This window comes from Gorilla gorilla, chromosome 3 (genome assembly GCF_029281585.2).
Source record: "Gorilla gorilla gorilla isolate KB3781 chromosome 3, NHGRI_mGorGor1-v2.1_pri, whole genome shotgun sequence".
NCBI lineage: Eukaryota > Metazoa > Chordata > Mammalia > Primates > Hominidae > Gorilla > Gorilla gorilla.
In genome coordinates, this window is record NC_073227.2 from 189,610,882 (window position 1) to 189,635,156 (window position 24,275).

The following is a 24,275-nucleotide window of genomic DNA, read 5'->3' on the forward strand; positions in this document are numbered from 1 at the left end:
AAGTGCTGTAAAGTGCTTGAAATATACCTTAATACTGGCAGAAAAGTTAAGACAATGAATGCATTTTCTGCCTCAGTCTAACTCATCTATTTAGTCATCTGAAATGGTTCATTATGTAATAAAACTCTTCAGCAACTGCATATGGCAAAATGATTGGTGCTTGTAAACCACTAGGCTGACCTGTTTTTGCTTTTTAAATATGCATGTTTTTTGTTCTCCACCTCAGTGAATAAAATTGAAACAGCATCTCAGATTGTAATACATAGGAGAAATAATGCAGAGAAAAGAATAAATTTGCCCAGTAAGGTATAAGTAAAATAATTAGCATGAGCCATGCATATTGCTTTCAGGGAAAGCAACTGACAGCCAGGGAACGTCAGTTGTTGATGTAAGTGCCTGTCAAGTCGCCAGTTCTATGTTGTTAAAATGTGGTAAGTTAGGGTGTGACCCAAGAGGAGGAGGGAAAAAAAAAAACCCTGCAAATATTTGGATGGCAGGCTCTCCCTAAAAACAAAAAGGGCAGCATAGTTTCTGGCCAATATTTAGATCAGTGTGTGTTTGATCTGTGATTGGAATCATTTGCTCAATGGAACTAGCAATGGCAGAGCAAAGAGGCTCAACTGTGACTTTAGGAAAGTCATTTAGCCTTCCAGTTCAGGTTCCTCATCTGTATGAAGAGACGAAATGTCAAGGGTTTTTTGTTAAATGGAAGAGTGTATTTTTAATGATTGTGTTAAAAAATATTTCACAAAATGATGTAGAAAATTCTTTGATGAAGGGTGCAAGTAATTAATGGCTTAGCTCACTTGGAATATACTAGGATACAATCATGTTTCTGAGATCACAGGCCCACATTGGACCTTTAAATGTATTGATGGATTTGGCACCTTGTCTTTATCACAACCATGGTACTTAACTTTCCATGTTATACTGAAATTAGCTCTTGATGGGCCTTTCTATCCTATTGGAATTTAAGTTTTTCCAGGGTAGAGGCCTGGTCTTATATTAACTTACTCTCTAGGTTCTAGCACAATGTTTGGCATATGAATGTATTAAGCATGCCTTTTAATTTTCAGTGTCTCTGCTGCTTTGGCATGCAAGGGACCAGAGGTACAATATACATTTTTTAAAAATGGCCGCTTGGGAGGTTGAGGCAGGAGAATGGCATGAACCCGGGAGGTGGAGCTTGCAGTGAGCTGAGATTGCGCCACTGCACTCCAGTCTGGGTGAGAGAGCAAGACTCCGTCTCAAAAACAAACAAAAAAAAACGGTTGCTATGTGAAACAAGTGAGCAACCTGGATGGAAAGCCAAGACTCTGTGAGGCGGGTCATTCTGGTCCAGAACTTATCAGACCAACACTTCTTAAAGTGCACATGATCACCTAGGGGATCTGAACTGATTCAGTAGATTTGGGGTGAGGGTCAAGATACTGCACTTCTAACAAGCTTCCAGGTGATGCTGATGCTGCTGGCCTCAGGACCACACTTTGAGGAGCAAAAAGCAGGAGTGGGGAACCATTTTCTATAAAGATCCAGATACTAAATAACTGGGGCTTTGAGGGCCATATAGTATGTTGCAACTACTACTTGACTCTGACTATAATGCAAAAGCAGACATAGACAATATGTAAATGAATGAGCATGGTTATGTTCCCCGCCCCCCTCCAAAAAAAAAAAAAAAAACCATATTTAAGGACTCCGAAATGTGAACTTTATGTCACAAAATACTCTTCTTCTTTTGATTTTTTTCAAACCTTTAAAAGTATAAAAACCATTCTTAGCTCAAGGACCATATAAAAACAGGCGGTAGGCTTGCAGGCTGTAAGTTCGCTGAGTTAGAGGACAACATACTTGTCACTTAGGTAGTTGGCAAAGGTTTCCCTATGGAGTACATCTAACCAAAAGAAACGAATCCTTCTCTCTATGGAACCTCTGTTGCATTTTTTTTATGCTTCATTTTCCCACTAATAGGTGGTTTATATCTTTTTTATGGAATGTAGAAACACTCTAATTCACAGACAAACTCAACTAGTTTCAGAGTTTAGCAGGTGTTATTTTTTCTATTACCTGTAGTAGGTAATGCAGTTCCTCACACATAGAAGAAGCTCTGTTAGTGTATATTCAGTTTATTTTAGTCTGTTGAAGATGCCTTTAGCTTGGTCTTAAGGAAGAATAGTTCCTAGATGGGATTAATGAAGAGGGTAAGGAGATAATTCCAAGGAGAAGAAAATGTGGGCACAGAAAAGTAGGCAGGTAATATTTGAGGGCTATGTAAGGAGCAGTAAGTCCATGCAAATATTCGACAGAAACAGAGGATTAGTATAAGAAAATGATAGGGCCAAGTTATATGAAAACCCACAGTGACAGATCTGAAGTTTAGAGAATGATGTATGTAGGGAAAAACCTCAAGAGCATTAATCTGATGACAGAATATAGAAAGAATTTATAGTCTGCTGGTGATGGAGAGACCAATTAAAACACTAAAGCCACAGTTAATACTGATGGGTGAGGATCTGGACTATGGCTTTGGAAAGATAACAGGAAAAAAAAGAAAGAGACTGGAGGATGACTCTGGGCTGGAAAGTTCTTCAAGACTTTATGACAACAAAGAAAACCATACAGTGCCCCAGAATCAAGAAATACTGTCCTGCTCCGTTGCCCCCAAAATAATATGGTTTGCATTGCATAGAATGCTCAGTTGGCTGATTATTGTATGTGCTTTAATTCCGCAGGTCTTATCTCTTCTTTGGTGGGAATCACATATTTACTGTTGAGCATGGTTTCTGGGGTTGATACTCAGAGTATTAGCAAACTCATTTGCTTTATTAACTTTATTTTCAAATTAAATTAGACAAAAACTTGTATTATTCTACTCTAAATACAGAAAAAACATGTCTTCCGTGTCATATTTCACAAAAGGATGTGAAATCCAAGTAATTTTATAGGAAACTAGACTTAGAGAAAATCTCTAAGTGCTCATTAAGAGCTAAATGGACAATATTTTCCCGGAGAATTCAATCCTTTTAGTTCTAAGTGGCAGATTTCTACACATTTCTTTAAAAATAAATCCCATTTGGGGTTTTTTTAGGGCAGCTTTGGGCTTTGTTTTGTTTTGTTTGTATGTTTGTTTCTTGGTAAAATGTAAAGGCCACCAAATGTTACTGAGAATTTGAGGTGCTGGGGGAAGAGAGAGGAGAGAGTGAGAGAACCTGTGTTCAAACAGTCTGGCAGCCTGAAATTTCCCACACGAAGGACCTGATTGTTTGGGAAAGGAAAAGTGCTGACCAGCAAGAATGAATTACAGCACAACTGCTATATCTCTCCACATCTTGGAGGCCAAGGCGGTCTGCTAGAAAGTTTTGTAAATATCAGAAATGTGGAAGGCATTAAATCTGTTACTGCTCAGCTGATCAGAAGTCTTAAGGTCAACAAAAATATTGCTGCCTGTGATTTTTTAACATGATGATAAGTTTCTTTTCATATATTAAATATTTTGAGCATAATGTTTACATTTTCTATTTTTCTTTAGATAAGACTAATAGATAAAATTGTAATAAATGGATGAGGTATTTGTTATAAAGCATTTTATAAGACACTGAGTTTCTGTTCCTTTTATAACTGAAATGGTCTTTCTGAGTTTGATAGCGTCACTTGGGTTGATAAAATGTACAAGATGCTTTACAAAGAAAACCTGTGGGAATTGTCTAGTCATTAATTTCACAGTCTAAATTGTAGAGTTTCCATTAGTAACACTGACATTGATTTTTTTTAATCAAACAAGCATCGTTTTGCATAGCAACCAGCCTTCACTTCTGCTTTATTGTTTTAAACATCACCATTTCCTTTCTTTCCCTCCTATCCTTTGACCTCCATTTGGCCTGCAGATGGTTCTGTGAAGGGAAAGAACTGCACAACACTCCTGATATTCAAATCCACTGTGAGGGAGGGGACCTCCATACCCTGATCATAGCAGAGGCCTTTGAGGACGACACAGGTCGCTACACCTGTTTGGCTACGAATCCCAGCGGCTCAGACACAACATCTGCTGAGGTGTTCATTGAAGGTAAGGAGGGGTGCCTGGTAATGGGGGATAAAGGGGTGTCAATGGTCTAATGACTTCAGTATCTTGGGCATGCAAATGTGCCTTTCCAATGCAGACGGCACAATGGTGTTCTAATTCAAACTTCATTTCCCTGAAAACCTTTATAAATTGAACTGTTCCGACATTTAGGCACCCATCAACTATCTCTGATGTCAACATTTGTTCCTTTTAATGTAGAATGCTTCCACTCCATTAACTTGAATTATTTAAAATGCAAGGTATCCAAATTATTTTTGTCTTTCTCTAGTAAATGAAGCATAGAAACATAATTGAAATACCATATCAAGCAAAGTTAAACGATAAATGACTCAGGAAATCATTCATGAGAATTTTAAGTGATTGAATACTTTTTAATGTTCTCATTTTTACTAAATTCTAGAATTTTGTCTCCTTTGTTGAGACCCCATTATTCATTCTAAATGTACTATAAACTTGCAATCACTAGGTGAGAATATTCAAGAATCAATGTTGTATTAAAGAGGGGTAAGCAGAGAATGGGCTATTTCTGTTGTTCTGTTCATTTTTGACAGGATTTAATCTCCAGGGAGTTGAAAAACTTGATATCAAAGTATTATATTTTACATTTTTATTGTGTTTTGATCAATACCAATAATTTAGAATAGTTGGAAGTGTTTTAAGCACTGTAGTGTTTATACTATTCCTAAATCCATAAATTGATGAGTGCTCTGTTAATTGGTTGCTTTCAAAATAATGGTTAAAATATAGAAAGAATATTAAAATCCTTGAGGTCTGTACTTTTTTAAACTATTTAATAGCACCAATATCTTCATTATGTAGAGGTGAAGAAGGCAAGATGTGAGCCACCATTTATAGCTCCTTCAAGAACTGACCCGCAATAATTAGCTTTAAAAGTAGGGCCAGGTGAGGTAGCTCATGCCTGTAATCCCAGCACTTTGGGAGCCCGAGGCAGGAGGATCGCTCGAGGCCAGGAGTTTGAGACCAGACTGGGCAACATACTGAGACCCTGTCTCAAAAAACAAAACAAAACAAAACAAAAAAACACTTTTTTAAAGTTAGCCTGGCCTGGTGGCGTGTACTTGTACTCCCAGCTATTCAGGAGGCTGAGGAGGTAAGGAGGGAGGATTGCTTGAGCCCATGAGGTCAAGGTTACATTGAGCTATGATGACACCACTGCCCTCCAGCCTGGAAGACAGAGCAAGACCCCATCTCTTAAAAAAAGAGAAAAATTTAAAAATGAAAAGTAACGATTACTGATGACTAAAAGTATGTACCTTTACTTTCAGTGAAACGATCCTCCATATTACCTTTGGTAGCAAACATCTTGGAGTGCCTCAAGGGACTTTGTCCTATTAATAAAAACAAACATTCTATATGTAGTAACAACTAATACTTACATGACACTTACAAAATGCACACACACACACACACACACACAATCATTTATGCTTTGCCGTAGCCTATGAGGTATTATTAGTGTACCTTTTTTGTAACTGAGGCCCAGAGAGGTAGAAGAAACTTGTTCAAAGTCACACAAGAATTTGAACCAAGACAGTCTTGCTCCAGGGCCCATATTAACCACCCTATCATACTGATAGGTATTTCAAAATGCTGCATGAATGAAAAATGAATGATAAAAAGATGTTTAAAATTTCACTGATGAGTTAGCAGTATTATTCAGGGGTGGGTTATGTAGCAAACTTCTTAAGGCATCTTAGAATACAGCGAAGGAAACAAACTTCCATAAAAATCCTGTCTGCTAATGATGATCAGATGTGTCTCCAAGTTCAGATAGAGCACTTTTAAATGAAATTCTTTATTTGCTTGCAAGATTGCTAGAAATATGATAAATTTTGGGTTGTGCTGCTTTCATACTACAAATATTAAATGAAATCATATTAGATTTAAGTAAAAGCCTGTCAACTTAATTTAACCAACATTTATTAAGACCCTACTAAGTGCCACACAGTGCAGGTATAAATGTGGTTAAGAGACAATTCCTGATATCAAGGAGTTCTCAATCTAACAGCAGATAAACACATTTTTTTTAAAAAAAGCCAGGCGCAATGGCTCACACCTGTAATCCCAGCACTTTGGGAGGCCAAGGAGGAGATCAAGATCAGCCTGGCCAACATGGTAAAACCCCATCTCTACTAAAAATACAAAAATTAGCCAGGCATGATGGCAGGCACCTGTAGTCCCAGCTACCCAGGAGACTGAGATCATGCCACTGCACTCCAGCCTGGGCAACAGAGCGAGGCTCAGTCTCAAAAAAAAGAAAAAAAAAATGTAAAATGATAAAGTAATATTATAATAAGTGGTATAAGAGAAATCGAAAGCATATTAAGAACTTATAAAAGTTAAATGCATGATATATAAGATATATATAAAATCATATATATACTATAAAATGAGATATTTCACTGCCTCTTGAAACCAGCTGCAGAATCCAACTGGGATAGACTCAAACTCTCACCATACTGATCTTTAACTTTTAATGTGGTTCTTCTGTATAAAAGCCTCTGAACTGCCAGTCCTCTTTTGCCAGTCCTTTCAAATCATCTGCCTGAGGTACTGAATATAAGAAAAGTATCCCTCTAGTTCTATATGCCACGTATCTTTCATGTTCGGGACTTCAACAGAGATAGTGGATTTCTTCCAGTGCCCAGCTTTCCACGTGACACTGCTGAACTTACTGAGACATCCGACACCTTTGGGTACCTCTGACTATAGATAGATCGTACGTGACTTTAGATAAATTGAAGGGAGGGTAAGGAAGCTGGACATAGCAAGAATGGAGAGGTGTGAAGATTCAGTCTGCTAAGCCTAACATAAAGTGCTTTAGAAAACTGGCTCCTTGGCCTTGTGAAATATGAATAATTTTTTAAAAAACCAAAGATTTTAGTGTTTTAATCCCTAAGAACAGTTATGTGAAGTGGGAGAGAACCTCAGATAAATTCTTAGCCTCAACTTATGACTCAAAGTAAGAAATTTTTATATTTTACTTATTCCAGCACTAAATTAGACTCACCCATATTCCTATTTAATTGCTTCCTGAAGCATGTTATTACTACATCAGCTGTCGATGGCAGCCTATCTATCAGAGGGTAGAAAGGTTTCTTTTTGAAATTAAAATCTCAGCAAAGCCATCTCTAAAAGTTTAACAACCTACAAATTAGAAACTTTCTAAATTCCACTGTCCCATGCGTCAAGTTTTAGAATGATACAAAAGAAATTACAGCTTAAGAACAGTGGCTGGCATTCATTTAGTGTCACCTAGGAGCCAAGCACTGTTCTTCATTTTTACAGAGATCACCTCATTTCATCCTCACAAATATCACACCATTTAAAATTTTCTTATTTTTTTAAATTGACAAATAATAATTGTACACATTCGTGGGGTATGTGGTTATGCTTTGATACATATTACATATAGTGATCAGATCAGGGTAATTAGCATATCCATCATCTCAAACATGTATCATTTCTTTGTGTTGAGAACACTCAATATCCTCCTTCTAGCTACTTAAGACCATATAAGGTATTATTGTTAACTATAGTCATCCTATAGTGGTATGGAACATTAGAACGTATTCCTCTTACACTTTTAGCTGTAATTTTGTATCCTTTAACAGTCTCTTCCCATTCCCCCCTTCTCCTTCCCCTTTCCAGCCCCTATTAGCCCCTGTTCTGCTTTTTTACTTCTGAGATTAACTTTTTTTTCTTTTTGAGATGGAGTCTCGCTCTGTCGCCCATCCTGGAGTGCAGTGGCGCGATCTTGGCTCACTGCAAGCTCTGCCTTCCGGGTTCACGCCATTCTCCTGCCTCAGCCTCCCGAGTAGCTGGGATTACAGGCACCTGCCACCGCGCCCGTCTAATTTTTTGTATTTTTAGTAGAGATGGGGTTTCGCCGTGTTAGCCTGGATGGTCTTGATCTCCTGACCTCGTCATCCGCCCGCCTCGGCCTCCCAAAGTGCTGGGGTTACAGGCGTGAGCCACCGCGCCCGGCCAAGATTAACTTTTTTAACAGCAAGTTAAGCACCGCATGTTCTCACTCATATGTGAAAACTAAAAATCACCCTATTTTATAGTTGAAGAAACTGAAGTTTTAAAAGGCTAAGTAATGACCAAGATCACACATATACACACAGCACACACACATGCCTGGGAGTCAAGGATTCAAACCTAGGCAGTGTGACTCCTGAATCTGCCCTCTACCCTACAGCATAAAATCCAAATAAACTCATCATCACTGGGGCAGCTACAGTTCCTTGCCTTCATCAGGCAACAGGATTTTGGATCTGAGCACAGCATTTTTCAGGGCATATAACTGAGCACTTTTCGGTCATTCTCAAGAATACAGTGAGTGACTACGGTAAGGGAGGCTGTAGTTCACCCTCGAGGCGCACAGCAGCGAACAAGCAGGCCTCTGCCGTCACTGCACGAACACTCCAGAAGAGGGGCAGAGTAACCCAGTAAACTCATAAGGCATTCCAGCAGCAGCAAGTGCTGTGAAAGAAATAAAGGTGGCTGATGGGATGCGGTGATCAGGAAGCCTGCTCCAAAGAGATGACATTTGGTCTCCAATAGGAGCCTGAGAAGGAGCCAGTAGGGAAGGCTGGGGAAAGAGTGCTCCAGACCAAGGGAACAAATGCCCTGGTGAGGACAGCCAGATGTGCCTAAGTTGCAGGAAGAAGTCCAGGGTAACTGGAACATCAGATGGAAGAGTTAGCTCAGAGGCTTGGGCCTCAGCCGGGGTATGCAGGACACAAGGCCTATAGTCACTGTTAGTTTGGCTAAATAAAATTGAAAATCATGGAGGGTTTAAACTGATTCATATTTTCTAACTGACTCTTTGGTTGGTAGAAGTCTATTGCAGCAGGACAGAGGAGAGATGCGGGTGCCTCAGGAGGATATGGCGGAGATGAGGGAGTGAGTCAGATTCGAGTTGGGTTCAGAGGCAGGTCCAAAACCCTGCAGTGGTTCCATGTGGAGGCGAGGGGAGGAAAGGAATCAGGGATGACTCTGTGGATTCAGCTATACTGTTTGTGAGAACAATGGTGCCAATCTCTGAAATGAGGAAGACAGAAAAGGAATAGGATTGGGGACAGAAGGAATTAAGTGCTGTCTTTTGAACATGCTGTGTGTGTGTGTGTGTGTGTGTGTGTGTGTGTCTGTGTGTGTGTATTTGGAGATGGAGTCTCACTCTGTCACTCAGGCTGGAGTGTAATGCCGCGATCTCGGCTCACTGCAACCTCCGCCTCCTGGGTTCAAGTGATTCTTTTGCCTCAGCCTCCCAAGTAGCTGGGACTACAGTCACGAGCCACCATGCCCAGCTAATTTTTGTATTTTTAGTAAAGATGGGGTTTTGCCATGGTGGCCAGGCTGGTCTCAAACTCCTGACCTCAAGTGATCTGCCCACCTTGGCCTCCCAAAGTGCTAGAATTACAGGCATGAGCCACTGCGTCCAGCCTGAACATGCTGTGTTTGAAGTCTCTATTTAGCCACGTGGATGTGTCAGGCCGGTAGTTGCAAATATAAACATAGATGTCTAGAGCACAGGGTGAGAATGCTGTATTTGGGGAGCATCAGGATATAGGTGGTAACTAAAGCTGTGGGACTGGATACACCTCCAGACAGATCAGCTAGGGAGGAAGAGGGAATGGGGACGAGGAAGGGATCTGAATCTGAGCCTGGGATACTCCTGCCTGTTGAAAGAGGAGTTGCCAGCAAACAAGATAAGAAAGAAAAGCCCCCAGGGTGTGAGAGAAACCAGGCAGAATGGTGTAAGGGAAGGCAAGAGAAAGAGTTTCCAGAAGACAGGGCTGCAAGATGTGTCTGCTGCTGCTGAGAGCTCCAATCAGATGCGGGCCAGGAGAAAACCACTGGGGTCAGCAACAGTGGATGTTGTCAGTGATTTTAGCAAGAGGAGCTTGAGGAATCTGAACAGGGTTAAAGATCAAATGGTACTGGTTGAGAAAAGTTTGTGAAATATGGAAAGAGAAGTAGCAAATAACATAGTTGTTGGAGAAGTTTTGCTTAACTGCCAACTAAGAGATAGGAGCTGGTATCTGGAATGGAGCATGGGGTCAAAAAGATGGTTTTTACAATGTGTGTGTTTTCAGGCAGGATTTACTAGAATATGTTTATAGGCTGAAGAAGATAATGCAAGAGAGAAAAATAGATCATGCAGGAGGGAGGAGAGTAAGATGGGGAAAGGAAATGGAATCTGTACTAGATGGTGAGAGGGTACCCTCAAGAACTAGCTGGCAGAGAGAGCTTCTCAAGAATTTCCTATGTAAATAGGAAAGATCCATGTAAACATGTAAAATAAATACAGACATCTCAAGTTCCCACCACTGCCTCCCCCTGTGATTGTAAAATGAATTACACAGACTGTCAAATGAATAGCTTTATGAGCTCCAAAGAGGGCAAGATGGTGGCCCTGAAATGTGGGATGAAGGAAGCTGGATTAAACCGGACCTTGTGGATAAAGAGGATTGAGGTCAGGAGGAGAGGAGGGCAGGGCAGCATTAAAAAGGTAGGGAAGAGAACCAGCGTGACACAGATTGGCAGGTCCTGTTAGACACAGGTTCTCAGTGCTACGAATAATCAGATAAAATGTGTGCCCCTTTGAAGTGACATTGTGAAGCGTGCTGTGATGTGAAATGTGGAATTGTTCCTGGTAATCACATAGGGTAAAGCCCTTGGTGCCAGGACCACTGCCATGCCTCTCTAGGCAGAGATTCCATTCACTGGGTTTTGAAAACTTTTGGAGAAAAGCTAAACCAGTTTAGCTTTGGCCATTCTTCGTGTTATCTATTTTAAAATAACCTTTCATGGTATTTTATGATGGCTCTATGCTTTGGTTTCTTCATCTGGAGAAAATCAGATTGTTGCAAGGGTTGAGTGGGTTAATCCACTGGGGTGGTGCCTAGCACACAGTGTAGGCCATTATTATTTTTAAATACCACATTTTTATTTTTAAAAAGCTAAAATGTACGGATAAAAAGAAGATATAAAAATCATGTCTGGGCCAGGCATGGTGGCTCATGCCTATAATCCCAGCACTTTGGGAGGCTGAGGCAGAAAAATCACTTAATCCGGGAGTTCAAGACCAGCTGGAGCAACATAGTGAGACCCCCATCTCTACAAAAAATAAAAAAAATAGCCAGGCATGGTGGTGCACACCTGTAGTCCCAGCTACTTGGAAGGCTAAGGTGGGAGGGTCACTTGAGCCCAGCAGGTCAAGGCAGAAGTAGCTGGGATGGCACCACCGCACTCCAGCTTGGGCAACAGAGTGAGACCCTGTCTCAAAAAATAAAAATAAAAAAGCATGTCTAATCCTACTGCCTTATGACAGTCACTCTTAATATTTTTATCTTTCCAATTTTTTCCTACATGTGAGTACCTAAATTTTGCTGTATCTACTCTTTTGAACTTTTTTTTAAAATTTAACCTATTCTGTCACAGACATCTACCCATGTCATTAAACGTTCTTTAAAACCATTCTAATTCCTTTGTAGTTGTTCATCATTTATAAAGTTATGTGTCACTGACATTGCTTCAGTTACTCTGATCTGTAAATGATTCTTGCTGTATTGGTAATTATAGCAACTGATTTAAAAGAGAGGAAAAGAAGTAAATAATAGAAATGAGAGAAAGGATGTATTTATTCCTCAAATCTTGAAAGGCAAAATATGTATAAAAGGATAAACTCCATGACTCAGTTCAGTAAAGTCAGAGATTTAAAACATATCTGTATAATATATAAATATAATATATATTATGTTTATTTTATTTTTATATGTTTATATATTTTACTTATATATATTAATTATATATATTAAAAAAAATTTTTTTTTGAAGAGTCTCGCTCTGTCGCTCTGTTGCCCAGGATGGAGTGTGGTGGCGTGATCTCGGCTCACTGCAAGCTCCACCTCCTGGGTTCACACCATCCTCCTGCCTCAGCCTCCCAAGTAGCTGGGACTACCATGCCCATCTATTTTTTTTTTTTTTTTTTTTGTAGTTTTAGTAGAGATGGGGTTTCACCGTGTTAGCCAGGATGGTCTCGATCTCCTGACCTTGTGATCCGCCCACCTCGGCCTCCCAAAGTGCTGGGATTATAGGCGTGAGCCACCGCGCCCGGCCGGTAGGTTTTTAAAATGAAAAGGGAGCACCTTTTAAAGTCAAGGCAGGAGACTCATTTTTGTGACACTTCCACTGGCTAAAGCCTGGAGCACGATCGTCGGCGTGTGATTCCTTCACTCTGCGTGGGAGGCAGAATAGGAAAAGTTAAGGTTTAGGCAGGTAACTGTTAGGTGAACAGATGATAGTAACTACAAGGGCTAGAACATGTAACTCTTTCAGACTGGAGCCTACATCCAAAACTGAAAGTGACGGTTAATAAATACGGAGAAAGACGTTAACCTGAGACTCCGTAGTGTTTTTTTTTTGTTTTTTTTTTTTTTTCTCCTGACCAGCAGGTGCAAAGCAGATGACTGAAGTGGGAACAGAGTGGGAGAGGGCGGGAGAATCGCCCTGAGGGGAAGGCAGGGAACTGGCTGGCACAGAGAGGGAGATTTGATCTGCCCCCGTCTGCAAGAGCTGCTCTGACACCTGAGACATAAGGTGACTTTCAGATTTCACAAGGGTTGGACAGGTGTGCGAAAGCTAGCAAATGTGTGTTTATTCAGGCGGCCCCAGCCTTTTTGGCCCCTTTTTCCTTTGAAAATCAGCTGGAAAAAAGTAGCAAGAATGGCTTTCTAAAGAGAGGTCATCAGAAGGAATTTTTTGTTTTTTAATGATTGAAACATTTTGAATCAGGTGAAAAGTAACTGTTTTCTCTCCCCAGTTTTTCGCTACCTTGAGAGTGTCTGTGATAACTTCCATATGATTTTTGCCACCCCTCCCCTTCTCCTAAATGCTTTTATGATTCCAGTAAAATGGTCTCCCGGGTCACCCCCGACCTTCTGATCGCCTTCACTGGCTTTTCCTCAGGGGTTCTCAGCTCCCCGCATCTCCTCATCACAGAGAAAACTTCTCCTGGCCCATAACTTGTTTTTGATGGTTTGTTGTTTGCCCCGTTTGTGTCCCTACTCCGCCAGTTAATCCTGCACACTGACTTTTCCAGCCCCCACTCTCGGTGCCTACACGACCAGGTTCAAACAAGTCAGCCCCAGCATCCCAGTCCTGCCTGTGTTTCGAGATTTGCCTCCCGTTACTGCCCCCAGCCTGCTGCTCCTCTCTCCTTGCACGATCTGCGCCTCGTCCCCAGACAAGCTTTACCACTTCCCAGTTCTCTTTCTTCATTCCAGCAGAAGCCTGGAAGGTGTGTGTGAGGAAGGCATGAAGCTAGGCCCTCTGAGGAACCCACACGCGTGCACCTCATGAAGGTCACGTGGAGGTCACGTGGTGTGGGGGCAAGGTCACAGACCACGAGGCTCAACAACAACAGTGCTTTGCCTGTCACCACTGCTTTCTAGTTATGTGACCTTCAATTACTTCACCTCTTGGTTCCTTGGTGTCCTTGTCTATAAATTGGACATAATTCGCTTCTTAGTGAGGTTCATTATGGTGATGATTAAATGAGGTAAAGTGCCCAGCAGACGCCGGGCACATAGGACACATGCAAAAATTGGTAGTTCCCTTTCTAACCCAGCGTCCATCCTCAGGGAACTCATCATTTTCTAGCAGGCGTGATATTCTAGGTGACGTGAGTGCTGTCAACAAGAACGCTGGGAGTTCAGAGAAAGAGCACAGAACAGTGCCTGGGCTGACCGCGGAAGATAGCGTATCAAGAAAAGATGGATAGGAGTTTCCTAAGGAGTGAAAACTATGACTAAGGCACAGGCATGGAAAACAAGCAGGGAGAGAGAGTCCCCACCTTCTCTGTGTCCTAGGAGAGGCTTCCTTGCCACCATCCTTAAAATTGCAGCCCCCCGGGAAGTCCCATCACGGCCCGTGCCCCTCCCCTGCTTGATGATTTTCCTGCTTCACTCACCACTGTATCATGTACTTATTTCTCTTCTGTGTCCTCACAAGAGCAGAGGGGGGGGTGTGTGTGTGTGTGTGTGTGTGTGTTGTACGTGGTAGCTGTGGGTATGGTGTGTGTGGGGGGTATGGTGTGCGTGTGTGGTGTGTGGGTGGTGTGTGTCGTGTGGGTGTGGCATGTGTGTGTGGTGTGTGGTGTGTGTGGTGTGTGGTGTGTGTGGGGTGTGTGGTGTGTGTGGGGTGTGTGTGTGGTGTGCAATGGGTATGTGTGTGTGGTGGGTGTGTGTGTGGTAGGGTGAGTATGAATGTGTGTGGGGGGGTGTGGTGTGTGGTGGGGTGTGTGTGTGGTGGGTTATGTATGGATATGGTGTGTGGGGTGTGTGTGGGGGGTGTGTGTGTGGTGTGTGTGTGGTGTGTGGGTTGTGTGTGTGGTGTGTGATGGGGTGCGTGTGTGGTGGGATGAGTACGAATGTGTGTGGTGGGGTGTGTGTGTGATGGGGTGAGTATGGATGTGTGTGGTGGGGTGTGTGTGTGATGGGGTGAGTATGGATGTGTGTGGTGGGTTGTGTGTGTGTGTGGTGGGGTGAGTATGGATGTGTGTAGGGGGTGTGTGGTGTGTGGTGGGGTGTGTGTGTGTGGTATGTGGTGGGGTGGGTGTGTGTGTGTGGTGGGGTGAGTATGGATGTATGTGGGGGGTGTGTAGGGTGTGTGGGGTGTGTGTGTGTGGTGTGTGGTGGGGTAAGTATGGATGTGTGTGGGGGGTGTGTGGTGTGTGTGGGGTATGTGTGGGGTGTGTGGTGGGGTGTATGTGTGGTGGGGTGAGTATGGATGTGGTGTGTGTGTGTGTGTGGTGGGGTGAGTATGGATGTGGTGTGTGTGTGTGTGGTGTGTGGTGTGTGTGTGTGTGTAGTGGGGTGAGTATGGATGTGTGTGTGGTGTGTGGTGGGGTGTGTGTGTGTGTGGTGGGGTGAGTATGGATGTGTGTTGTGTGTGTGGTGTGTGGTGGGGTGTGTGTGTGGTGGGGTGAGTATGGATGTGGTGTGTGTGTGTGTGGTGGGGTATGGATGTGGTGTGTGTGTGTGTGGTGTGTGGTGGGGTGTGTGTGTGGTGTGTGGTAGGGTGTGTGTATGTCTTCTTCACTGCGTATCCCCCTTACTTATGGAGTGCACACGATAGGTGTGCAGGTGAACTCAGCTCTCTGACTTAGGGTTACATGACTTGGAAGTCCAAGAAATTCTGGCAGATAGAGGTAGAAAATGAAGTTGGAAATCATGAGGGCCATTAAATGACAAATTTGGGGTTTTTTTTGTAGAGACTCTAATCATCTCATTTTTAACAGGGAAGGTGTGCTCTAGGAAAATCTAGCTGACACAGGGAGGGCAACGATGAATTTGAGAAGGAGGAGATGGGAAGACAAGAATGGATTGTGATAGTCCAGGCCCCAGGCAAAGAAAGCCTACACTGGATGGTAGACACAGAAATAAATAGGAAGGGACAGCAAACATTCCAGCAGAGTTACCTAAACATGACTGTTTTCAATGTCAATAAAAGACTGGAAAACATATCACAGTAGAGTCACTGGAAGGAATACCAGGCAGCTGTCCAAGAGAATGCAGTGAATGTATGTATTCCAAATCTACTGATAGGCAAAAGTAGCCAAATGCCAAGTGAACATGCCATGTGAATCCGTTTGTATAAATATGTACATAAATATAAATATGTTGATATGCTGTATTAAACTTATCCAGGCCATGTGCAGTGGCTCACGCCTGTAATCCCAGCACTTTGGGAAGCCGAAGTGGGCGGATCACTTGAGGTCAGGAGTTCGAGACCAGCCTGGCCAACATGGTGAAACCCCATCTCTGCTAAAAAAAAAAAAAATACAAAAATTAGCAGGGCGAGGTGGCACATGCCTGTAATCCCAGCCACTCAGAAGGCAGGAGAATCGCTTGAACCCAGGAGGCAGAGGTTGCAGTGAGCCAAGATTGCGCCACTGCACTCCAGCCTGGGTGACAGAGCAAGATTCCGTCTCAAAAAAACAAAAAAAAAAAAAACAAAAAAAACCCACTTATCTGGAACAGTACACATCAGACTTAATGTGGTATTTGGGAATGGCATTTAGGAAGGTACCCACTGATCTTTACTATTAGGCTGCACAATTCTGTGCTGTATGGTTATTTTCCTATAAGCATGTATTATTATATAAAAGAATATAAGTGACCCAAGTTAAATGTATCTTGGAAACATTAAGAATATACTTTGAACCATTGCAATTTTTTAAGTCTGTCACCTAAAATCCCTTGACATGAAATATGTAAACATCAAAATCTGACTGCAGTTTACCTTTTGACTAAAAATCTGGTAAGTTGACCCTTTATTTAAGAACAGTAATAATGCAAGTGAATTTGGGAAGGCGTGATCCAAAATCAAAGGCCCTCTTATTCAAGAACAGAACCGCTGTCATACTCAGTTTTACCCAGGAGCCAGAAAGCATCAGTCCTTACCCTGCAATCTCTGGAGAAGGTTACAGTTTAAAAGCGTGGGTATTGTTCACACAAACACACACACATCTTTATTTCATAGTTTATAGCCATTTAAAAGTACGGTTGTGATGACCACAGTGATAAAAATGAAACTAATAATAAATCTGCCATTAAAAGTATATTGCTTTGAAGAAAGCTATTTATAGTAGTACTTTTTTAAAATGAGTTTCTGAAGAAACAGTACAAATAAAAAATTGTCTGAGCCTGAATCACTCTATTTTATTGTGTGTTTCGGTCAAAAAGACTTTGTATGTTATTTTATTTAAGGGAAATATAATTCTTTGCAATTATTATAGATAACACTGATATCCTAACTTTACCATTATCTTTAATACTTTCCCAGGTGCCAGTTCAACAGATTCTGACAGTGAAAGTTTAGCTTTCAAATCAAGAGCTGGAGCTATGCCACAGTAAGTGCCTACAATTCCATTGATTATCTGGAAACAAAGAATGGCAACAGAATGGTTGGGGTATGAAACCATGTTTGCTGTGCTTTGAAGAAAAAAGTCAACTGATGTTAATCAGAGATCAAATATTGAGGTTGGAACACAGTTTTTTGTTTTTTTTTTTTTGAGACAGGGTCTCACTCTGTCACCCAGGTTGAAGTACGGTGGTGCGACATGGCTCACTGAAGCCTTGACCTCCCAGGCTCAAGTGGTCCTCGTACTTTAGCCTCCCAAGTAGCTGGGATTATAGGCATACACCACCACACCTGGCTAATCTTTTTTTATTTTTTTGGTAGAGACGGGGTCTCACTATGTTGTCCAGGCTCATCTGGAACTCTTGGACTCAAGCGATCCTCCTGCCTCAGCTTCCCAAAGTGTTGGGAGGGATTATAGGCATGAGCCAACATGTCCAGCCCAAACACAATTTTAAACTTGTAAATTTGAACTTTGAAGTCTGCATTTCGTCATTGATATGCCAGAATTTTACCATATACAATGTTAGTTTCAAAGACAGCCATCTAATTTATTATAAATGTATGGAAAGAGAAGTCACATTAAGAGAAAATCAATTAAATCATTACTAAAATGTGAGGACCAATTTATTTACGCAAGTTGGAAAATATCTAATTAGGCCAGAAGTAGGTTCTCCTTTGGATATGATCTATATTTATTTAGATCTTGTACCTGAAATTCACAAAACTTAGTTATTCCTACAAAGACATACCAATTATTAAAATGTTAATATCTTAATTATTTGGCAAAAATAAAATCTACCAGAAATTCCTATTATGGAAAAGTCCATAAATATTGAGTCTGTTCTAATAAATTTCTTTTATCTGCTAGTATGTACATAAAAATTATATCCATTCAGCATCAAATAATCAGTGATGCTTAAAGGATCTTCTAAGGTTATTTTACCACCCCTGATTTTTGATAAGGAGCTCAAGTTTAGTGAAGTTACATGGCTTGCTTCAGATTTCACAGCCAGCTACTTGACAAAGCTGGGCCTAGAAATCAACTCTTCTTAATCTTCTCTAAATATCTCACTAACTTATATGCACTAAGAAAACACAAAAATTCCAAGATACCGACAACAAAATTAGAAACCAGAACAAAGAACAGCTGCTAGACTTAAAGTAGACAACCAAAACTTTGAGTTAAATATAGGACCCTAACCCTAAACATTTCAAATCTCTGCTTGTCAATAAAGCTTGGATTTTTTCCAAATATTTTCTGTTAGGATTTTCAAGTTTAATACGTTAGCGTCTTCAACAGTGTCTCGGTTACATCTAGCTACTTTTCTTTTACTCATGTTTTGATTTTGCTTAATGTCTATAAGGTACATTCTATAAGGTACATGTATATACTGACCACAGCTATTCTAGCTGTAGGTTATGCATTCCCATGGTGGAAGCAATTACAGTTGAAGCGGATTGTGTATACTGAAAGAAACCCAGCTTTTCTGTTGAAACGTTTCAAGGAATTATTTCTGCTAAAAAAAAAAATTCTGACTAAACACTCACCTTCCTATTTTCCAGAGCTCAAAAGAAAACAACTTCTGTTTCCTTGACAATAGGATCATCATCTCCAAAGACAGGGGTGACCACAGCTGTGATTCAACCACTGTCTGTCCCTGTGCAACAGGTAAGTATGCTTTGAGCCAGAGCCCATAAGGGGTCGAACTCATCAGCAAACTTGTGGATTTTAAGAATATGACTTTGATTCTAACTAGTATACTCCCTTGAAATATTTTCTAAGTGGACACAAAATTCAGAGCAAAGAAAATTGTAGGTAATGTTTCTCCTTTCAGTTCACTAAAAATAACCTTTAACCAAAACCACACTGCCAATTCGTCAACATTTGCATTTCCATTGGGAACTTCTTTCTCTAACAGCTAATAATCTGATAAACTGGTGTCTGTTTTAGCTGTAACTATTTGATTAGTCCCTCACATGTGTATGCTCTTTCATATAGCCAAATTTATTAGCTCATTACAAATTAAAAGACAAGTCTGCATACCAACAAAAAGCTTTCCCACTCCTGAAAGCTAAACAAATAAGAAAAAACAAGTCGAATTCCTTGACTTCACCATGCTTTTTGATCTTGCTTTTATTTTATTGTAAGACTGCTATAGCCATGAAAGAACAATAATATAAACTACTGGAAAGTAATTGTAATGAATTTACTTTGCAAACACAAACAATATGAACTTTTTTTAAAAAAATAAAGTAAAAAACCATTACATCTGGATGTCTCTAAATCATGATTTAATGAATATGTTCAAAGACAACACTCACAGAAAGGTTTTCCCCCAGAGTCTTGAAATGTAAACTCATTCCTAAGTAATGAGTATGTCTTATAAGTATCACCATGTCCTCCCTCAGCCTTTATTACCTATTGAATGCTCAGGGGTGTTTCAGCCACTATAGAGGCCAATAGGTGCTATCGATATGTGGAAAATACAAACAGTAGAGAGAAGACATTTGGGTCCATAAACTTGAATCAACAAGTATCAGTTACTCAGAGATGGCATATATAGTACATATTTCTTTTAAACCCCGTAACCAGAGTGGAATTTATAGAAATATTTGATTAAATCAGTGGGCATTTTTTGGTATTTGATGTTTAAATATTGATAAATATTTATTGAGTGCTTAGTACGGTGCTAGGCATTTCATGACAGGAAAAAATGTCACCCACCCCATTCCCAAATGAGGTGAATGTGACAGAATGTATTTAGATGTAAGACAGAAGCCTAGGAAATAGAGAGATACACACACATCTAGATATGTAAATACCATAATAATGTAAAGAGTGAATTTTTAAATGGATTAAATTCTACAAAGACATGGAATGGAAGGTAATTTACCCCATGTTTATAGTTGGGAGAATGAAGCACCCAGAGAAACTCCATCGCTTTATTATTGCAGGCAATGGGACATCAAGTAATGCTCTGGAACCAGACTGCCTGGGTTTGAATCCCAGTTCTATCACTTCCTAACGGAGGGAACTTAAGCAAATAATGTAACCCTTCAAGCCGAGTTTCTTCATCTGTAAAATGAAGATGATAACACTATGTATCTCATAAGTTTGTCCTGAAGATCCAGTGAGTTAATCTTCATATGACACTTGGAACAGTCCCTGGCATAGAGTAAATATTAATACTATAAGAGTGTTCACATATTCTTGGGACATAAAAAGACAGTGAAAAGTGAAACCCAGACCTCTTGAATCACAGGCCAGTAAAGTCTTCCAGGGTTAATGAATAAACTCCATTAGCATCCTAGCATCTCTACCGCTCTGCCAAAATTCTTCATGATGTCCTGTGGCATATTTAGACACACGATACCAGATCACCATCATCTTGGGTTAAGAAGCTAACAACCACTTACATAAGTGAATAAATCCAGATCATTTAAAAATAAGTGATAGTACACAAAGAAATATTTTCCATTCACTACTCTGAAATCCTTATATTTCTCCAGAGATGAATGTCATTCAATAGGTATTTTAGCACGTTTGTTTTTTGCACATCAATAAAAAAAAATCTTTTCTCTCCTTTCCCATAATCCCTATATCAAAAAAGAGTACAGGTTAAATAAGATAGGTAGATGTTTGATAATTTACCCTCCAGTACCAATAGCCAATAGCTTTTATGCATTGAATCCAAACTGTATTTAAAAATAAAATACAGTGTCTACGAGAACTTTAAAAAAGACGCATGTGGAAGTCCCACACACAGAAATCCATTTGGTAATAGCATTTAAAAGCTCGTGGATCCCCAAGGACCCAGGGAACTTTTACCTTGAATATCCTTTTGAACAGAGAAGAGTAACAGATGTGAAATGAGGAAGTGGAACAATGTCTGTACTGTAAGAGTAGACGAGCAAAATGATGTATGGTGATACTTTCATTCACTCGTTTCCTTCAAGTGGGTGATCCCCATAATGAAAGGTTTCTTCAGCCCATCTTTTAGGCAATTTATGTATTTAGAATTTGATCCACATGTCTCTGCTTTTGCAGGTTCACAGTCCAACTTCATATCTCTGCCGACCTGATGGAACCACTACTGCCTACTTTCCTCCTGTTTTTACAAAGGTCTGACATCTGGAAGTCTCATTCTCTGTGTTTGCTTTGGTCCTTAAATTTCATTTACATGTGGCTTCGTGTAGCAATCTTTAAAAATTAAAAGGAACAGATTAGTAGGCTGATTACCATGGTTACCTTTGGGACTAAATAGATATTTGTTGAATGACTGCCTTGTGACTATAATCTTGTGATGGGTTCTGAGAGATGTGAGCAGGAACCTGATAGAGCCTAAAATCTAGTGGGAAAGCCAAGACAGATAGAAAAAAAAAATTTAAAAAAAAACCTGCTGTGTAGGAAATTGCTTAGGAGATCTAGCAAGTTTTATAGAAATTCAGAAAAACTGACTAATTTTCCATTTGTCTTGAGTCCGGAATTTGCATTGCCAGGCTGAATGACATCCATTTCATTGGTCAGCCTCTCAAGTCAGAAATGCTTCCATATAGCATTTCTTCTCTTTCTTTTTCCTTTTTCCTTCCTTTTTTTTAGAGAAAATTATAAAACTTTATTAAAAGACATTTTAAAAGGCCCAAATAAATGGAGACATATGCCATGCTTGCAGACTAACAGACTGTATAAAGCCATGACTCCCTGATTAATCTGTATTTAATGTAATCTGGCTAAAATTCCAGCAGCTTCCTGGGTTTTTTTGTTTTGGTTTGGTTTGGTTTTTTTACTTTAAATTCTGGGATACACGTGCAGAATGTGCTGGTTTGTTATGTAGGTATACACGTGCCATGGTGGTTTGCTGCACCTATCAACCCATCATCTAGGTTTTAAGCCCTGCATGCATTAGGTATTTGTCCTAATGCTATCCCTCCCCTTGTCCCCCACCTCCCGACAGGCCCCAGGTGTGTGATGTTCCCCTCCCAGTGTCCATGTGTTCTCATTGTTCAACTCCCACTTATGAGTAAGAACATTCAGTGTTTGGTTTTCTGTTCCTGTGTTAGTTTGCTGAGAATGATGGTTTCCAGCTTCATCCATGTCCCTGCAAAGGACGCGAACTCATTCTTTTTTATGCCTGCATAGTATTCCATAGTGTATATGAGCCACATTTTAAAATATGGAACGCTTCACGAATTTGCATGTCATCCTTGTGCAGAGGCCATGCTAATCTTCTCTGTATCATCTCAATTTTAGTATATATGAGCTGCCAAAGCAAGCACAGGTTCCTGGTTTTTAATTGTTTGTTTGATATGGAATTTAGCAACCTGATTCAAAAAGTTGTGTGGAGGAAAAAAGTGGCTAAGAATAGCTAGGATACACCTGAGGAAGGAAAATAAGGTAGTGTTAGGAAGGAGTGGGATTTGTCCTATAAGATAGCAAGACGTTTTAAAGGTATAGTAATTAGGACAGTATGGTACTGGTACAAGGCTACAGAAGTTGATGTGTAATCGGAGTAGAGCCCACAAAGATACTGAATACCTACAGAAACTTGCAAATTGCTGGAGAAAGAATGAATTCTTCAGCAGAGGTGAAAAAGTATCCAGTTGGACTCCTACCTCATACTTTTCATGACAAACAATTCCTAGTAAACTAAAGACAAATGTGAAAGCAAATCTATAAAACTTTTGTGAGGCAGTAAAGAAAAGCATTTTTGTAATCTCCATATAAGGAGTGATTTTTTTTCCCTTCAGCCGGTTGAATCCAAGCTTTATAAAATATCTTTTCATAAGCAGTTATAGTATTTCCAGTTGGGCACAGGCAACAAATGATAACAGGTGGTAACAACTTGGAAACTACCCTCCTAGCTAGACTACTAAAAAAGAAGTTATGTAAAACCCTGCCTAAAACCATGTCAATCTGATAACCAATGAAGTCTTCCTTTGATGTTTAGAACAGGAAATGTTTACAGAGGGGTGGACACTCCACATTTAGGATGTAGTTTAAGAGTTTTGCACAAGCAGCTTCCCAAGGTCATCACCAGAAAGGGTGTGTTGTCCAATGTATTGGTATCCAAGACACAGTTGATTTGGGGGTGCCAGGGCCCAACACGCCTCTTGGGTTAAACAAATAAAGTCCATGCTGGTGGCACAAGGGAAGGAAAAGAGGAAGCAAAGTTTTGCTTTCTTTCACTACCGGGCTTTCCTGCATGGGTCTGGCATGTGTAGATATTATGGAATTCCTCCTGGGCACCAAGAGGAACTCTCAAATACTAAGTACAAAATCCTGTTTCCTCCCTTGCAATCCAGCTCCCGCAACATAGACTTTCTATTAGTGGTCTTTCCCCCTTCCCCAAAAGAAAACCATGAAGCATTCTTTGTGCTAACAGCACAGCTTTAAAGAGAAGTAAACCAAAACTCTGTTCTTTATATAGGTTGATTTTTAAGAACTCTCAAACTGTCAATTCACTGGAAGCTCAGAGCCACTGAAAGCTCAGAGCCACTAGAAGCTCAGAGCCACTGGAAGCTCAGAGCCACTTCTCCAGCCTTCCTACTTTCTGTGTCTGGACCATGGAACATCTCTCTTCTGCAGGGCTGTTCCCTTCCTTGCTGCATCTGCTTTTCCCTTCCTCACTTTAGGCAGCTTCCATCTCTGATTTGCAGGGTCCTTCTTAGGCCTGGTCTCTGGTTTTGGAGGGGTAGGTTTAGAAAATAATCCTGCTGATCTCCTCTGTAACTCAAACTAGCCTTTACTTTGTCACTCATAGCACCTTCACTGGGCTTTCTCTTAGGCATGATGATGACAGTGAATGGCAGGTGGGCTGGCTTTCATAGTCCAAGGGTTACCTCCATCTGTTTTCTCATGCTACTCTGGAAGAGATTCCTAGGTCTCACAGCTGGTCAGAGGCAGAGCCAGTGCTCCTGCCTGCAGGCCACCTGGCAGACTGGTGGACCACAGGACTGTGGGTAGTATGGACGTACATGTGACATTTCTTCCCAAATAGACCCCTCCAAGGAATCACAATGTCAGGTGGACTTGATGGTATGGCAAGAGGGGTCCTTGTATGGATCCTGAAACCCCCAGGGCCCCAGATCCTACACAAAGTATATGATCCAGGTTGCCAGGTGCATCCTGTAAAGGTTGACTTTCAGTCTCCTTTGGGGCTCCTTGTTATGTTCCCGAAGGTTCTCCTAATGGCTTACTATGTTTAGCCATGGCTTTTGCCAAGATAAAAATGTTAGC

The 24,275-nt window shown here is 40.8% G+C and overlaps 1 protein-coding gene and 1 non-coding gene across 9 annotated transcripts in view; one reads left to right on the forward strand and one right to left on the reverse strand.

Moving 5' to 3' along the window:
- Positions 1-24,275, forward strand: part of PALLD (palladin, cytoskeletal associated protein) — a 435,452-nt gene that overhangs the window by 167,999 nt on the left and 243,178 nt on the right. For all 8 annotated transcript variants that reach the window (XM_055385765.2, XM_063705635.1, XM_063705637.1 and 5 more), the window contains exons 3-6: positions 3,885-4,063; positions 16,961-17,027; positions 18,602-18,707; positions 21,087-21,161. In XM_055385765.2, the coding sequence (XP_055241740.2) occupies positions 3,885-4,063; positions 16,961-17,027; positions 18,602-18,707; positions 21,087-21,161 (427 nt within the window). The remainder of the gene's footprint in view (positions 1-3,884; positions 4,064-16,960; positions 17,028-18,601; positions 18,708-21,086; positions 21,162-24,275) is intronic.
- LOC115934379 (U6 spliceosomal RNA) lies at positions 22,207-22,315 on the reverse strand. The gene has a single exon (XR_004070192.1). It is a non-coding gene; the product is annotated as a U6 spliceosomal RNA (small nuclear RNA).